This window comes from Lissotriton vulgaris, chromosome 7 (genome assembly GCF_964263255.1).
Source record: "Lissotriton vulgaris chromosome 7, aLisVul1.2, whole genome shotgun sequence".
Classification (NCBI taxonomy): Eukaryota; Metazoa; Chordata; class Amphibia; order Caudata; family Salamandridae; genus Lissotriton; species Lissotriton vulgaris.
The window spans coordinates 1,680,778,913-1,680,798,161 of NC_141695.1; the positions used below are offsets into that span (position 1 = coordinate 1,680,778,913).

The following is a 19,249-nucleotide window of genomic DNA, read 5'->3' on the forward strand; positions in this document are numbered from 1 at the left end:
AATAAATTCATGTCACTGAAGTGAGATAGCTTTGCTCCACCAGCCTTCAATTAATGAGTGAAGTAGAAGTGATGAAGTGAAATGGAAGTTTGACGTACAGTGAGGCAGCTGTTGGAAAAGAATAGTTTTGCAGGATAAGAGAACTGACGCTTCGTCTCCTCACAGCACAAGTCTATTGTGGTGGGAATTGTTGTGTTATGGTGGGAGTCGAGACATGGCGGTAATCTCAGGAGCTGACTGGCCTGCCCCTCCTGACTCACGTTGCAAATGGACTATCAGGACTATATGGGTTCGCGATCATAGACAACCAGCTATGGATTGCACCCTGAGTGATTGGTCGCATTCTTACTTGGGCATTTATTGGCTAATGTTTATATCCCGCAGTAACAGTAAGGCTGCATGTAGTGCACTGGATGCTGCTCCTAAATTAAATAAACAAATAGAAATTGTTACAGACTTGTCAGACAAGCCCACTAGAAGTGATGCCGTAACTCCTATTTCACCTTCTTTAAAACTAAACTATACCGTCAGCCGTGTGCCGCTTGATGTGAACAGGTCTGGTGTGTTCTGTGCATATAAGGTTGCAAGATCTAAATAGATATTAATGTCAGCTAACATTGTCAAAGATGTAGGAACTATCATAAATTGGGGCTCTATAGGATTGATGTTAGGAAAAAACATAAGCTTCCGAAGTGGTGGGGGAGAGAATTAAAACAGTAGGGGAAAATGTTGAGCAATGCTGTGTGAGATAATGCAATGAATATGCGGAGATACAGATTTGCAATTAATTCGCAAGGCAGAGATTTAACCTTGATCAGGCCAGGTGAAGTGTGCTCTGGTGCTTGGCAATTTTCCACAGACAACTGAAAAATGTGTTTTTGTGCTTGTCAGTTGAAGCATCTGCCAGTCTGTCAGAAATACAATTTATATATTTTTCTCCTAGAGCCTCTATAGATTACTGCGGACTCCCTTCTGCCTGTCAAGAACTGGAATCTAAGAAGGTCTGCTGAGTCCTCTTGATTTCATGAATAAAGGATAGCGTGTGTTAGTAACCACGGTGCCACTCTGCACAGAACTGTACACATGAAACTGTGTTCGTAAGATGGTCCCAGTTGGGAGGAAAAATCACAAAGGGGGGAAAAAACACCTTGACAATCGTGTAACTCTTTAGTGAAGATAAAGATGAAAGCAGAAGTGACTATTAAGGCACCAAACTTCCCTGAAATCAGGAAGTGGAAAAGATGCTAGCAAGACAACCTAGAAGTAGAAACGAGTAGCAGTTACAACTGGTAGAAGCAAAAGTCATGGACAAAAATAGTAACATAGGGGAGAAGAACATGGTGAACAATAAGGTAAAAAAATTGGTTGTGATGCCTCTTTCGCTTGGAAATGCCTTCTTATATATTATTTTTTTTAACTGGCATCACTGGAAAAGACTATTTTGGATTGGGAACCTCGAAAAAAGGGACGTTTACAGGCTTGTCGCTGACCTTTTTCGTAACACCATGACGTTTGGCACACAAGGAACTAGCGCAAGTTTGACATCCTTTGCCCAGAGATGAATTCCAAAGCCCCGCCACCGCCCCTTATACCTGATACTCCAGGCAACTTCCAGCCCACCACGCGGGTGACAATGAGCAAAGAGTCACCTGAGCGTTCCAAGCAACCAACCAAGACACTACACCATACGCTGAGCCTAGCATCCAGCAACACTTTCCCTGACACTGAAAGGGGTCCTCCTTCTTGTCCTGAACGCGTGTGATCTCTGGTAAGCATATGGCGCTACTTTTGGCACCAATTTAACACTACCCTTGTTGCGATTCGTTAAGAATCATCTTGTGTGTGGCAGATTCTAGCTCTGAAAGAATAGCGATGCAGGATTTAGTCATTTAAGACATTGGAATGAATATAGCATCAAGATTATTGAGGTAATAAAATTAACAATGCCTGGCCTGTTCTTAATAGTAGCTGAATGTACTATAACGAGGGCACTAAAGGGAGTATTTACAGCTCCGCGCCTGTGCCTTCGTGTGGCGTCTGCCCATAGCAAAAAGCTCCAGGTCAGAACCAGTATGAAATATATGGTTGAGTATGAAGGTATTTTAACTCAGTGGCGACCGCTGCTTATCAATAGAGGTAGCACAGCCGAGGGATGGCTGGTGGGGGAGAAATTAAAATAAAAAATACTTATCTGCTGCTCTGTTTCCTCTGACGCCGCTGACTGCCTTCCTACTCCTCTCGTCAGGCTGGAAGGGCTTGGGCAATCAAGGCACAGGCTCCCCACCCATTTCAGACGCTGCTCTGAAGCATGAGGGCAGCACCAGGATTGGTCTGAGTGGCCTGGTTTGCATCTCAGACAGTGCATTGGAGCCTGTGGCTTTTCTCACACCTGGCTGCGCAACACAGGCAGGTTGGAGAAATATAAGAGTGCATGTCAGTTTGGCCGGCTTAGGATGGATGGACAAACTGACATGCGCACTTATAAGTGGCCACCAGTCCTCCTCTATGCCAAAGCCCAGTCGGCCCCACCCAATACTCATTGTAAAGTCAGACAGCGATAAATAAAATGATAACGTTGTGTTATTATCACTTTATTTATCATCTGCTGGCTTTAGACAGTGGTTCGCGCATTACGGAGGAGCCGCCCCTGTTTTAACTTGGCCAGGAACAGATGGGAAACTGCCTCGTCGTACACAGATGCAAAAGGCGCCCTTTGCAGCCCCATACCCATTCTTGAGGGGAAGTATGCAGCAAGGCTTGCGTTTGGCAGGCCAGTAGGGCATCCGCTGTGAAGAGTAACATCAACCCATTTATGTAGTAATATTTTGGCATGTGCAGGTACAAAGGCAATCTTAAGCACATATGGCTGTACTGGCGAAATCTAGGTAGGCATCTGGTGTGTAAAGTGATCAGAGAGAGAGAGAGGGAATGAACCATTCCACAGTGCTCAGTGCTCAAGGGCTTTGTAAATCGTGTGCATGGTCCAAGTCCTGTCCTGTCTTAGGAGCCTAGGTGTAGACCAGTGCTTAATTTGAGCCAGTGTTTTCCAGTGCTGGGCACACAGCACATAATTGTCAACACCGGCACTTGTAAGAGTCTGCCACAAGGTGGCACTGTCTTAGAAATTTAGAGAGGATCATAACAAGAGTTAATTATAAATTCAGTAAACATTAAAAAATAACTGTTACCTGCTGCCCAAGTCATTCTTATAGCTTTGGGGGCATGATATAGTCCGATATGTAAATGTCCCGGCTGGCTTTACCGGCCTAGCTGCAAACTAAACTCAAGTTAACAAATAGGAAAACAATCTGTATAGATATATTCACATGCTGTTGTCTCCTGTAAGGGCTCAGGTGCTGTGCACAGCAAAGATCAGTATATGATTGGTTACCTCTATATTCCGCAAATCCCAGTTCATGACGGGAGTCTCAAGGAAGCACCTTGTATCAGAAAAATTGCAGGGCTTCTCCAGGCTGTGAGCTTCTGAATCTCTGGCCACAGTGCCAGGTTACCGACTAGGCAAAGTAGGCACCGGCCTTTGGGCACCACTCCTTTTAGGGGCCAAGCGACAACGGATCAAAATAATAATGATTTGATCTTGAAAGAACATTATAAATCAAGCTTTCTTAAATATTGTTTCCAAAATATAGAAAAAAAGGAATGAACTCAAAGAAACGAAAACTTTATAATGAAGACTCTATAGAGAAAATACTGTATTAATGTAATGTACCCATGAACAAACTTAAAGTACATAAGCCAGAGACATCATATTCACATAACAGTTTGTCTCTTAAAAGCTCATCTTCTGGCAGCTGGCAGTTTGTAACAAAGTAAGGTGCATTTGGGTATTAGGAGATAATTTGTGGGCGGGGGCGAAATTTCGACTGCCTAGGGACTTCCATCGGGTTTAATCTGGCACTGTCGGCCATCGTTTGTTATTGAGAATGTTGCTTTCTCCCACTCTGTTTTCTCTCGAGACCTCGGAAGAGCTTCATTTAAGTAATAAAGGTTTCTCTCTGGGGGCGGGAGGGGTGCATTAATCCTCATGGCTGCCCCGGAGCGGTAAAAGCCATGTCCTGTGCCAGGCCCCTGTCCAGGCCTCCTGTTGCTTGAGCGGTTTAGTACAAGCCATTGTGGAAGTGCCCGTCAGGATGTATTAGTGCCCATGACTGGGTCCAGGCCAGCGCGCGCCCCTCCACCCGCCCCTGCGGGCTGAGGGCGCTCTGCGGCGCCTCCACGCGCCCACGCCCGCTGACCACGGCGCGAGGGTGGGATGCAGCCATTAATGCATGATGTCCTCCTCCCCGCGCGCCTCCCCTCGCGAGCGCTGTACTCAAGCACTTCCGCGGTGCCCGGGGGGCGCAGCCAGGGACGTCGGCCTCTTCAGAAGCTTCCCGGACAGTTGTGCGCAGCAGCCGGAGCGTGGAAAGCCAAGCTGGGATCTGTGCTAATGCGCCAAGTGCCCGCGAGCGAGGAGCCGAGCACATCTGGAACCATCAGCAGCGCGCGGAGCGCACTGACCCATGACGCACTGGGCGGCCCCCTTCACCCACGTAACAGGACGCGCGCCCACACACGACAACCACAGTCTTATACACCTCAAAGGACAATGCACTGAGCACTGGCAGCCATGCCCCTAAACACAACAGGGAATACATACCAGACGTCAGCCTCACCGCACGTAGACACGCCATGCGCGCACACACACGTAGCTAGCTGGCTGTGCGTCTGGACAGGTACTGTCTCCCTCTCAGGAAGGCTCTTGAAGCCCTGACCTTGTGATGGGTTGTGAATGTTTTTGGTTGCCTCAGAGTAATTAGCGCTATAAAACCTCATGATGATGAAGATGAGACTACTGGGTCTGATGGGTTAGTGGACTAATTCCTGTACTTTAGGGTCCTGTGTTGGACCTTATGGTCACAGGTTCAAATCTCAATTGCCGCTCAGCCTTTCATCCTTCTGAGGTCAACAAAATGAGTACCTTCGAGTTGGGTAACAATAAACATCTGTTTACCAAAATATCCTTCTGTGTGTGTACCCAACTGGGTACACACACAGGACAACACCCGACAACCACATCCAACATGCCACTTGTGTATACATAGAGAACAGCACCTGCTCACAATTTCTAGAAAAACTCTATCTCGCTCTCTTTTCTCTCTCCAGCAACCGCTCCATACCCTCCGTTTATGGTTTTGGGGGCAGCTAGGGGATGTTTGGATGATGATGGACCAGGGAGTATTTGCCATTATTTTCCCGTAGGTGTCTGGATGCTACACTCTTGATGCATTTGTAAGGCATAGAATCCTGAATGTAACTCTGTCTATGGGCTTTTGAGGTATGTTGATATAAGATTCATAATCTTAGGTCAAAAGGCAACCATACAACAGTAGTTTGAAATTGTACCCTTATTATTTGGTATGATGGAAGTCTGCGATACCAGATGTTGCAGCACTCAAGTCTTGGGGGAACCTGGGCCGCAACATCCATGGATACTGGGCGGCGGAGAGTAGCAAAGTTTGATCTGATGTTTTGACAAGCGCCCCCCCACTTAGAAAGTTGGCTGAAGTCAGCATCTAGTATGACTCACAAATTATGTGCTTTCGGTTAAAAAGGTACAACTAAAACAGAATCCTCCACACACCTCGACAATCCCTAAGTACTCTATCCAGGAGACGAACTACCTTCATTGTGTGTCCCCACCATCTTAATCAATGCTTGAACCATGTATGTCCCTTGTCCAAAGGCTACATTTGTCCTGGTTGCAGCTAACGACGCAAATGTCTGAACATAATTATTGTAACTGTAACTTGCTTTACCCTTATATCATGCAACTGTAGTACAGCGCTCTAAAGCCTACGGGACATGTCTGCGCTATATAAAATTGCAAAAATAAACATTGAATCAATACGAATTACTGGTTAGTTATGTAGGACCAATGCATTTTATTGTTCTTCTGACATAGACCAACCATATTCAAATCTGTGTTTTGTCCCACCTTAAAAGCGACAGTCCAACCCAAACTGCTCAACCTCACCCCCCTCAATGAAGCAACAATAACACCAGGTACGTTTTCATCAGACTGGACGTCATCATTGTGCTCTATCTTGAATACCTAGGTCACAGCAAGCACGGGAAAAACCTATAGGAATATCTGCATCACTTAGTGTGACCAAAACAATTTATAGATAGAAAAGTTTGAGAAGAACTGTTAATTACAGTCTGCACATTACATTCTGTTTGTTTATCATATCTGTGTCACTTCAGGCAGGGATTAACTACATTCAAGTGAGTGGTCACCAACTGTTGGTGGTGGTGGGGTGCATGATGGGACCTGTGACATTCGTGGTCTGCACTTGGTGACATTACCTGTGATTGCGTGGTGCGAGAAGGCCTCCACGTAGATGAGATAGTTGTGCGGACAGTGTTTCTTCAGCCACTTGCACACGTCCTGCTGGGTCCAAAGCACCACGGGCTTGGCGAGGCTGCTGAAGGATGGGCTGGTGTGGTAGATGCCGTAGTAATCGCTCCGCCGCCCCTGAAGAATGAAAATCACAATGGAGTCTCAGAAGTGAGTCAATGAGTATTGATATGAGCATAGGAGTCCGATTCTAAGCCGCCACAGACTCTTCCAGAGTTAGGGAAACATGGAGGGTTGGCGGGTGGGAAGGGGGGACTAGAGTGCTGCTGGTGGACCTTTGGGAGGAGCCTGAACAGCCGAAGCTGAGGGCTGTATAGGGAGGAGTCCGCCGATAGAGCTGCAGAGCATAGGGGCCTCGGCATCAAAATGGACTTGGCAAGGGCCCTATGTGTACTCACAAGAGTCCGTCTGCTGTGGAAACTAAGGAGTCTTTTCCCCTTAACGACTCTGTATTCTCACTATAAACTGCTATGGACCCTCTGTAAGGTCTACATTGTTTAATGACCCCTTGTGCTCTTTACAGACACTGTATGGACTGCACATGCTTTTTACGGGTCCTGTACTCAAGGTACTCACAGTTCATGTGCTGTAGACCATGTGGACTAGCCATGTTCTCCCAGTGGATTCTTTAACCTCTCCATGGGCTGTGTCATGTCTAAGGACTGTCTTTTTTCACTCTGTATGCTCAATATAGACTTGGCATGGGCTCTGTGTAGTCACTGTGAACTCCGCGGTCTTTGTGGACAAAGTGTTCTCAGCACATGCATGGGACATGTATATGTATTAGTATCAAAGGGAGAGTGAGGATTTTGAGAACTAGTCTTTATCCCATACGGAGATCCGAAGCAGCAGCAGAGGTGTTCCTACAGGTCCTGGGCATGCATGTATGCCAGTACCTCTGCCGGAATCTCATGGGGCACTCGTAGCTAATCGCTATTGAATGAAGGAACTGCCTTCGCACATATAGAGCACCTTAGCGTGTGCTACACATACTTTGACCTATACACTAGAGTGAGTATAGATCACACATTTCACGTTTTTTAGGTCCTGAGGAAAGCCAGTTTATATTGAAGGCCTGGCTGAAATATGTAGACCACTCACAGGATGCAGGAGTTTCCTAAATACAACTCTACCTACACCTGCTGCCTAGCTTTTTAATGCTGCCAGAGGCCCAATCATTAAAACCAATCCATTGGGACCGCTGGACAGTTTTTAAATCTCACTTTCACGCCACCCACACCGCACACTCAGTATGTATACTCGCTCCGCTGTAACACAGGGGTTGTAGCACACCAGGGACACACTCGGTGTCACCAGGTGGGCCCGATGATGAAGCATGCCACCAACTAGGTTTGGTTGGTGAGGGATTCATACAGAAAGAAGATTTCTTCCTTCTGATAACAACACACAGCTTTAAGTTTCTCATCACGTCTTGACAGACTAGTTCTCATTGATTAAATATATGGGACATGTGTACGCACTATGTACTCACTGTAGACAAAGTGTACTTAGAGCACACTTATTATGGACTCCCAGTAGAGTCTTGATTCTCCAGTTGACCTGGGGTACTACCTACAGGCTCTAAAGCCCTGCTATGTCCTCAGAGTGGCGGAAAACATACAGTATGTTCTCCATGAGTGAACTACTGAGTAAAGCATATGTCAGCAGACATACACCAATGGCGCCTTAGCACTAGGACTGTTACGGGAAAAATCAATAAAGGAGAGAGGGTACTCCACAAAAAAGTGGACCTTAGGAGTCATGTGAAAGGACTTGTTATTAGTGATTCCCTGGCAATAGCAATATATGAAACATGGCTTCAGCAAATAGCAGTTGGTGACTCCAGTACGCAGCATTTCTTTGTTAGTCTGTAACACTTTTCAAAAAAGTATTCTATACACAAAGACTTGAAAACAGTAAATTTGGCTTTTCTGGGCCAGAGCGAAACATGTGTCAATTTACCTTATCACTAGTAAGTTTCATATTAATTTAGAAGTCCACTGAACTTTGCCATGATGAACACACCAAACAGAGCTGCAACCTTCCTGTATAATAATATGAAGCAGAAAAACTACAAAGTGAATATGAAGTGCTTGCTTCTGAAAGTTGGCTTTGCATAGCAATTCACTTATGCTTCTTCTGGGTACAGAACTTTTATGGTCAACAGGAACCAGTGATTGAACACTAGAGGGGAAGGTAAATACTAAATGAATGCTAACTTCTACATCTGAAACCATCTGTTCCCTTTTTGGAGAATGACTAGATAGGCAATTTACTTCCATAGACTTTCAGTGTAGAGCATCACAGTTGCCAGATCATGTTGATCACCTATTAAACAAGCATTTACAATGCAATGGTTTCGCCTTTGGAAAAGTTAGAGCTATTGGCATTGTAAATGACAAAATGTGTATTTATGTGTTGGTTTTGTCATTTACATTGCCATTAGCTTAATCTCTCACAATGTGAGACCTATTGTACCCTATGGACGAGCTCAGCAGACAGCAATTACTACCACACACACACACCCAGAGCCACACACACACACACACCCAGAGCCACACACACACCCAGAGACACACACACCCACCCAGAGTCCCACACACACCCACCCAGAGCCCCCCCACACACTCCCACTCAGAGCCCCACACACACACACCCACCCACCCAGAGCCCCCCCCACACACACACACACATCCAGAGCCCAATACACACACCCACCCAGAGCCCCACACACACCCACCCAGAGCCCCACACTCACCCACCCACCCAGTGCCCCACACACACACACCCACCCAGAGCCCCACACACACACCCACCCAGAGCCCAACACACACACACCCACCCACCCAGAGCCCCACACACACACACACACCCAGAGCCACACACACCCACCCAGAGGCAGGGCAGCCCACATCTCACTTCTTGCTGTTTGAACGATATATTTGGGGACTAAGAGTGTATTGCTACGTTCTCCCTACCTCTCTTTTTGTTGAACTGCATCTTCAAACCACACCAAACAAAATAATCTGCTAGAGGAATACTTTCAAATAAAATGTTATGATGTTATGTTACAGATTAGCAGAGGTTATATACTGCATTACAGCGACGCCGCTACTTTAAAAATTATGGCTTTACCACCAGTGATGGGACTTTCAATATTTAGGACTGGCCACAGAAGGCACGGCTCGAACGGAATTAACAGTGCTTACTGCACACAATTTACAAGTTGGAACCAAAGTAATGCGGGCACATAACCTGTTCTGACGTGCAAGTTTGACTTTCATTTGTACCGATGCACGTCCAGGACATAAATAATTCAAATTAATAAACAGAGCACCTGCGTCACAGGGCTGGTCGCTGAGGGGGAGGTGTGTGAAAAATGGTTTGAACCAATACACCTGCCACGATAGGGAATGCGTGCTCCGCTGCCCTCCACAAACATGGACCACACTAACGGGGGGAGGGGGGGTTAGCCGGCCCAGGCAGGGCTTCCGGCTCTCAGGGCTGTGGTCACTTGCTTCGGATGCAGTTTATTTTAACCGGCAAAACATCTGCTTGCTGGAACAGCTGGGTAAACCAAACCATGCGGGCGGGCGGAGAGGTGCTCACTACAAAAACAATACTTAAACTGGCACCAAAGTGAGAGAGAGGCGCGAAAGCGGGCTTGAGCTGCCTGTCGTGTTAGATGCCAGACGCTCACTTAGCCCTGCTTCCTTCACACTGCGTTCTACATGAAGCCTTCAATTTAAAAAACATATTCCAAAATAAGGAGGAAAAAAAGCATAACTAGGTGACCTATTACTTTCACCATAACTTTTAAGCGCGTATCAATAAAAGCAAAAAATACCATGTGTGTGCACGGGAGGATCAAGAAAGTGGTAAAAGAAGTTATTAAACTAAACTGTGCTTTGAATTTTACAAAACAAACTATTTACAGGATTATGCAGTAGAAACTAGGAAACGTAAACCCAGTGTATCTCGTACCTTCAAACATGCTGGCAGCTGTGCGTGCCCTCGCGGAGGGTGGCACGGATTGGTAATCAGCGGCAGGTTGGCATGTTCCTTGCAGCTGAGCTCTGAAGTTCCGGAGAAAGTTCAAAAACTCCTCACGCACTGCGAGCGCGCAGCTCCACTGCTCCCAAAGTCCAGGTGGCCTTGCACGGCTCTCCCACGAAAACACTGAAAAGTGCAGGAGGCGGCGGCAGCAGCTAGACTGGAAGCTGAGCCCTGAGCCAGGCAGTGTCTCTCCGGGGAGGAGGACTGGGACTGGGCGGGGACGCACAAGCTCAGCAGGCGGGGAGATGGGGCTGCCGGGATTCAGCTCAGCCTGACTGAAATGCCTCTCGGAGATAGTGCTTACAGAGGAAACAAAATGGCCCGCAGCGCCGACAGAATTAAAAGTAAACATTTGCAGGCAGTCTGTGGTAACCCCGCGATAATGATTCACAGCTTCTAGATATATTACCAAAAAACATCCTTCAGCAATCAGCAGTTAGACATACCGTCGGAAACATGTCTCTGCAGTTCACAGGGACGGTGGCGGGGGGGGGCAGTGGCGCGGGCGGCACAGGAACAGCGGGAGGGGGGGGCAGGAACGAGCAAACGGACAGGGGGGGGCCGGGAACGGGCAAACGGACAGCGAGAGGGGGGGCGGGAACGGGCACAAGAAGACAGGAAAAATAAAACAGCACTCACCTGGACATCTTCCGGCGGCAAATGATCAAAACATGGCGTCCAAAAAAAAAAAAATAACATCCGCCCACAGCCGCATGACGTGAGAAAAGGGGCAGGATGAGAAAAACATTGCTGGAACGCCCACGAGTCGCCTCGAACCATGACAGACAGATCTCACTTCCAATGGCTAGCCTCCATTTATGGAGCTAGCCAATGGAAGTGAGAGGCGTGACAAAGGCACCATACTCTTCACAAAAGTTTTCGCCTGCGCGAAACGCTGCTTGCGCAGCTTTCGACAGGTGAAACCTAAAAACTACAGAACAGACGAGCTAAGACCACAGCTAAAAGACAATGGTCACAAAAATGGTTTAGAAGATGAAGACCGTGGGGAGGGATCCCAACACCTCTATATCATATACAAAATGCAAAGTGTAAATGTCTATTTGAAGTCTCTTATGATTAAGCTAGCCTTGCAAATTAAGAAACAAACCAGCGACACTAGGCTGGTGGACATTTACCAACCTGAACCAGAGCAATGGTTGCTCCAGGCATCAACATGTTGCTGATACCCTGATGATTCCCGCCACAACAAACTGGTAATATTTGATGCTTATAGTGGTAATCTGGTGTCTTCTGCTGGTAGGTGCAACTGCTCCGTCATGCCTTGTACTAGAGGCGGCCTGCCCCACACCAAGCAACAACAGTGTTATCAATTATTTTTAATCCACAATCGTGAATGCAAATAGATTTGTGTTATGAATGTTATTGGTCCAGAGCGTGACCATGCCCTATTATTCATGTCCTGACTCTGGGACTATAGTCCATCTCCTTTGAAATTTGTGAAGTATATGATAATGTATTTATCATGAATCACAGAAAGTTGATTAAAGGGCAACTTTTATGTCTGACAAGGTAACAATAAAAATACAACTGAATGTACACAATGAAACAAGTGCCATATTGAATGACTTAACTAGTCCAAGCATATGAAGACCTTGTGGTGCTTGGTTATAAAAGCTTTCCATTATTTACAATCTCATACTAACATCTCAAAAGCACAAATTTTGGTTGCGGAGAAGATTGTGCGGAATTGTGAAAAGAGATTAAGATTAAGACATAAAGCACCCTTGGTAGAGGAGAAACAGGTTTAGAAAATCACTTGTAACCACAGGTCGTAGTGGGCATAGGGTGGGGGGCGGCAACATTTCCAAGATTTCTTAATTTGATCATAACAGTTCCCATACTTTTTATTTAATAAATACCTGTTCCTGAAAAGGTTGAGTTTCCCTGGTTTGAAAGGGTAGAAGAAGCATCTTCTCTACTGTGAAGTGAGAGAAGGGAGAAAAATGAAAAAGAAACTGCCCTTGTCTCCAGGATGCCAGTGAAAGAAATATAAATGTGTGCAATTGGTTAATCTGCACATCTAAAGGCTGCAGAGTAGTTTCCTTTCGGCACTTGGATTAATGCTTGTAACCCTGGAAAAAGAGAAGACCACTATCTTGGGCTGAGATTAACTTGATCAGACAACTGACTCAAAAGAAGCAAGCATATTTAAAAAAAAAATGCAGGTGAAAGCTGTGTCTTTAATCAATTCAAAAATCAATATTTGTCAACAATATACAGATATACTCTCTCTGGCCTTCCTCCTCTTATTTCACCCCCTCGTCTTATCTCCCAGGCCACCTTCTTCCTTTCTTGGCTGTGGCCCCATATGTCTTCCTCTCACCCCTTCTTGATAGGCTCGTCTTGGTCTCTCTCTCGTCTCGCACCGTCCTCCCCTCCCTCTGTGCCTCTCCCTTCCTCTGTCTTCTCCTCTCCAGGCAGAGTCTGTCTTGATCCGTGTTCCTCTTCTCTCCTCCCTGCTCATGTTATTCGTCTTGCCACCTGCTCTCCCCCCCCTTCCGAGCTCTCACTGCCTCTTTCTGTCAGGTCCGCGAGTTTTTTTGCTCCTAATGAAGTGTGGAAGACGAAGGGCGCTGGCGCGAGGGGAGCGGGGTGGGGGGCCTCGCTGCAGACCCCGGGGGTGAGGTGGTGTCGAGCGGGTGGGGGTTGGGGAGGGGGCCGCCTGTCACAGGTGCTGCCCTCCTGCATCTTTGGTAAGTGGAATTTGTCATTCCAGAGGCAGTGAAGGTTGGATCAGCAGCTCCCAGGATGCACTGCGAGCTCCGGCTCCGGACTCCAGGCATGCTTGAAGAGGGGAGGGGGCAGGGCATCGTCAGAGGGGAGGGGACAGTGGAACGCACGATCATCACACACCCTCCCTGGGCTCGCTGTCTTCCTTTCTTTGATCTTTAAAGGTCCCTGGATGTCGGCAGGGCCTTGGGCTGTGTTCATCGTGGTTGCAGCTGATAGGGGCTTGCAGCTGTTCACCCCCACCATGAACGGTCCTCGCTGCTTCCTCTTCTGGCATGGTGAGAAGGAGGATGGCACATTTCATAATAGACTTTACATATTAAGAAGCAGCATTGCTATCTGAGCAGCACAACACAGGACTTACTGTACATAACGGTATATGAGCCAGACATTCTCCGGTAGTGCCACACGAATCTGGAACTCCGTACCGTCCTACCTTTGCCTAGCACCCTACCTGGAAACCTACAAAAATGGGCCTCAAGCTTCTCCTATTTGACAGACACCAGAATTAATCACCCTCGACCACACCCAAGTACACTATCCAGGAGACAAACTACCTTCACTGTGTGTCCACGCCATCTTAATCAAAACCTGGACCGTATACGTCCTGTGTCAAATGGCTGTATTTGTCCTGGTTGCAGCTACTGATGCAAAGGCCTTCACATAATTATTGTAATTGTAACTTGCTGTACCAGTGCTTAATTTGAGACGGTGCTTTCAGGTGCTCTGCACCGGCACCTTATTGGCAGCACCAAGGCTATGACAGTCTGCCACATGGTGGCGCTGTCATGCTAATTTAGGTATGATCACAAGATCAGAGGTTTATTTGTTCAATTTACATGAACAACGACTAATATCTGTCTCGCAAGCAATTCTTCTGGCTTTGGGGGCCTGGAATAGTCTGTCTTGTCACACTTGTAAGAGTGTAAAGGTTGGTAGCTGTGTATGTACTGTCATTGGCAGCTGGCATGGTATATATGAGGTGCAAGCTGCAGTGACCTCCTGACGAGAGCCCCAGCACTTATCTTTCCACAAATTAAGAACTGACTGTACCCTTGTATCATGCTACTGTTGTAAAGCTCTCTGATGCCTTCGGGCCATGTCTGCGCTATATAAAATTTCAAATATAAATAAAATAAATTACTGAGCAGTTGGGTGGCATAGTAGGCCGCAGCAGAGCATCACACTCAGTAATACCGGTGTCCCTTACGCAGCCGTGTAGGTTTCTGGACACCACTGTGGCATGTTACGTTGCACCGCTAGTTACTTAGCAGCACCCTGGAATAATAAGCAGCACCACAGCAGCATTGTGAGTGAGATCCAGGCCCATCAAGCAGCACTGCTGCATACTGAACATTAAGGGAACAAGAGTGACCCAAATGTCCCCATACAGGTGTTTTGTGGGCGTTTTTCACCACGACAGTGGCCTTCATGGCCACCCAGCACTCAGGCCCTCCAGCAATCTCAACCAGTATGTATTCTTATTTATTCCACGTGCAATTTCCAATTCCATGGCTCCCTTATTAATTCCGCACAATTCTTTGGTTCTTCAGGTTATTCTCAGTCCTGATGAGATGCTCATATCCTGCCCCAGGGTCGAAATGCCGTCAACACTATCTAAAGACAGACCTTACATCTAACCATACACCGGAGACTACCCCTGGTAACTGTATTCAATACCATTGACTGTCTTTTGTTAAACACCAGTATACCATTCATGTTCACACATTTGTCACTTCTCTTACTTTGTTCGGTTATGGTTCTTCTCACTTGGGGTCTTTTCGAGTAACTCTCTCGCCACTCACCCGACTGTGTTATTTTCATCTGTTTTGTTCATTTCTATTAATACTTGAAAATAACATTTAATTAGGATCAATTGAATATGATAAATACTGGTTGTCTTTCAAATGTTTCGCTGAGATTCATTTGCGACAGAATGTTTCTGTCTTACTGAGAATTCTCTAACCCTGATTGATTTAATACAGGAATCTCCTGTTGTATTATATTGTTCTTTAACCCCTCCCATGCTGGTGACGAACCCCAGCCGTCACGCCCCGCGGTGGGCGTGTGCTGATGACGGCTGGGGTTCGTCACGGCCCTGCCCTTTTCTTTTGTTTACCGCACAGCGGTAAAATCACGGCCGCAGCGAAGGGGTTAAATGAGTTCCTAGTGAAGGCTGGTCCAAGTTTATACTGCACTTTACTGTCACAGCGTGCAGGACCATGGCATCTCGAGCAGCCCCAGGGCAAAATACTCAGCATTCTGAGCAGCACCACAGCATTCTGAGCAGGACCATGCCCTGTTAAGTATTAGTGAGGCATACAGGGCTGCACCCTGGGATATTATGCAGCACTGCAGCATTGTGAGCAGCACCATGGTCTATTCAGTGGCACTGAGGATGCATGGCTGCACCCTGGGATATTATGCGGCACTGCATGAGCAGCACCGCAGCATTGTGAGTCATAAAGGGCTGTACCCTGGGATATTATGCAGCACTGCAGCATCCTGAGCAGACCCTCAGTACTGTGAGCAGGAGCATGATCTATTAAGCGGCAGTGAGGCACACAAGGGTTGCACCCTGGGATATTATGCAGCATTGCAGCATCCTGAGCAGCACCACAGCATTGTGAGCAGGACTTTAGTCTATTATGTGTCAGTGAGGCCTACAAGGCTGCACCCTGGGATATTATGCAGCACTGCAGCCACCTGAGCGGCAACGCAGTATTGTGAGCAGCACCATGGTCTAGTCACTAGATGCATGGCTGCACCCTGGCATATTATGCAGCACTGCACCATTGTGAGCAGCCCCATGGTATATTCAGTGGCACTCAGGATGCATGGCTGCACCCCGGGATATTTTGCGGTACTGCATGAGCAGCACCGCAGCATTGTGGGGCATACAGGGCTGTACCATGGGATGTTATGCGGCACTGCAGAATACTGAGCAGCACTGCAACATTGTGAGTAGGACTTTGGTCTATTAAGTGTCAGTGAGGCCTACAGGGCTGCACCCTGGGATATTATGCAGCACTGCAACCTCCTGAGCAGCACCGCAGTATTGTGACCAGCACCATGGTCTAGTCACTAGATGCATGACTGCACCCTGGGATATTAGGCAGCACTGCAGCATCTTGAGCAGCACCGCAGCATTGTGATCAGGATCCTAGTCTATGAAGCGGTAGGGAGGCATATAGGGCTGACCCTGGACTATTGTGCAGCACTGCAGCATACTGAGCAGCACGCTGGCATGTTGAGCTTCACTGCAGCATAATAAGAGCATCCTGACATATTGAAGGGTGACTGACCTAAGGCCCCAATATAGAAAATTTGCGCTGGTGCAAAAACGGGGCAAATCCATTTGCACAGTTTTTGCTGTTTGTAATAGGAAATGACGTGAACAGTTTTGGCAAAGGGACATCACAAGAATCAAGGCAATTTCTGATTTATATGTTTTAAGTTTTCCCACGCTTTGAAATGTGAAATGTGAATAAACTTGAGAATAATCATATAGGTCTATTCTGATGACATAAGCAAACATTTTGCAAAATTAGTTTTCTCAATTTTTTTAAATTTAAAACGGGTATTTTTGAGCAAGAGTGTCTTTGTGAAAATTGATAGTACCAGCATGTAATTATTTATTATCTGAAAAGTCTACTATGTACGTTTACCAATGAATACATAAACCTTTTCTTTAATTTTGTCCCAGGGCATAAAGTGTGTTTGTCCTATTGCCTAATATGCAAATAGCAAAATAGTGCAACATTGTGTGGCCCTGTTTTTTGCACAAGTGCAACGTTTCTGCAATAGGGCCCCTAAAGTTATGTGCAACTGTGCCTCACCACCCTATGCCCCGACTTACACTTCTCTGCTAGTGCCACAGCGCACATGCTTGGGATCTTCCACTGAGGGCATCCCCTATAGCATACTGAACTGCACCTTGGCACATTCAGCAGGATCATGACTGGACCAGGCCCTACAGCCCTGGGCTACGGTTTTAGGTTGAGCCTGTTGACCTGCATGACCTGTTGTTATCTCCTCTATCGGCTTTTGGCATGCCCATGAATTGCCATTTGTCCCTTGTTGTGCCATTTAGAAATACAGGGTTTTAATAAGTGAATTGGTTCTGATTCTCCTTCCCGCCTTTGTGTGCTTGGGTCACGCCCAGGCAATTTCACTCATTGTTTGCTTGCCTTGGCCATCCCAACACGTCCGCTGTTCCTCCTGGTCATCCTGCTCTGCCTTTTTATTTTGTAGGCTATCAACACCATTTTAGGCTTTCAGTCCGTTTGACTGAGCAATGCTCTGTCGGCACCTGCAAAGTGGCAATTTCTGTCCGGTAGCTGTTGAGTTATGCCAATAGCTCTAACTAAAAAAAAAAATGAGACCTTTTGCATTTCTAATGCTTCTTATATCAGTCTGAGACTTCACAGAGACCAGGCAGAGCAAAGCATTCTCCCGCCAGAATGCTTTTTATTGTACAAAACTAATATTGCACAGCTCACTTTTTACAACATATTTACAAAAAAGGCACAGGGTTTTACAGGCACTCCAGAAGGGTAACTACTTATGAAATACTCCATCACTTTAGGGTCTGGCACAGGACTCAAGATCATTATTTCTCAGCAGGAGAAATTGTGTAGGATCCTGTAATAAACCTCTTGCCGCTCCCTGATGACTGTATCCGGGACAGAACGAATTTCACGGCCAGATAAGTAATAAAAGCAGCCCTCTGTCCCGAGCATGCCAGGGATTTTTCCTTGTGACTCATAGAGCCATTAGCTTTGGCACATATAGCAAGTTGGCCTATCCAAGTAGCACTCTGGCATATATTGTAAATCAGACTTCTCCTCGGGTACATCCCTGGCTCTCACCTGCCATATACATTGTAAGACACTTTTCACTGAGAGCATGTGGTCCAGTTTGTAACAGTGTGACACTTAACGAATTACCTTTAGACATATGTACCTAAATTAGGAGACAGGGGCCCTTGCTCTGCAAGTTCCTCCAACCCTGACCTCTCTCTGCACTTTTACATTTCTCAGATAGAGTCTGTTGCCACAACAAATGCAAAAAGAATAATTAATGGATGGGCTGCTGAACAATTTGAACATCCATCCTCAGTACAGGCAGTTCAGGCTGGACTGTTCCCATGAGGAGCAGGCTCAAGACTGATTTGAAAATGGTTGGGTCCAAACAGAGGCGCATGGTGAACAAAAGAAGCGGAATTTCTTAGATGGGCAGCGAGTGAGAGCACAGTTAGATTCCAGCTCGCTAGACGACCAAAGGGAGAGGGAAACAGCCATTACAACGCAATGAAAACAACGCACTACCATTACAACGAAACTTTTACAATGTAGGATCCATTACAACGCATGCCATTACAACGCATTCCATTAAAACGCAGCTGCTATTACAACGCATGCCATTATAACGTAAGTATGGGTAAATATTTCATTAAATTTTAACCCCTACACCATCCAACACTTACCCTACTATTACACCCCCGTGGAGTTAGAATAGTAATTTTAACCTCTACACTATCCAACACTTACCCTACTATTACACCCCCCTGGAGTTAGAATAGTAATTTTAACCCCTACACTATCCAACACTTACACTACTATTACATTCCCATTAATAAAAAAAAAAATAGTTATCCATACTTACGTTGTAATGGCATGCGTTGTAATAGCAGCTGCGTTGTAATGACATGCGTTGTAATGGCATGCGTTGTAATGGATCCTGCGTTGTAAAAGTTTCATTGTAATGGTATGCGTTGTGAATGTATGCGTTGTAACGTCATACATCCAAGGGAGATAAAGCTCTAGAGGCCGCGAAGGCCTGGGAAACTTTAGTGGTTTTATTACAAACACCAGAAGCGGATTCAGATGACAACTCTGCCATGAGGATACAGACTGTATCACCTTGAATTATGTATATACTGCTGGGTTGCTCGTGACTGAGGTAGCATTAACTGTGCCGCTGAATGGGGGAGTACTGTATCTTATTGTATCTAACATG

General features: G+C 46.4%; 1 protein-coding gene across 2 annotated transcripts in view; it reads right to left on the bottom strand.

Moving 5' to 3' along the window:
* SAMD10 (sterile alpha motif domain containing 10) overlaps positions 1-19,249 on the bottom strand; it is a 116,818-nt gene that overhangs the window by 45,955 nt on the left and 51,614 nt on the right. For both annotated transcript variants that reach the window (XM_086932787.1, XM_086932788.1), the window contains exon 3: positions 6,370-6,538. In XM_086932787.1, the coding sequence (XP_086788913.1) occupies positions 6,370-6,538 (169 nt within the window). The remainder of the gene's footprint in view (positions 1-6,369; positions 6,539-19,249) is intronic.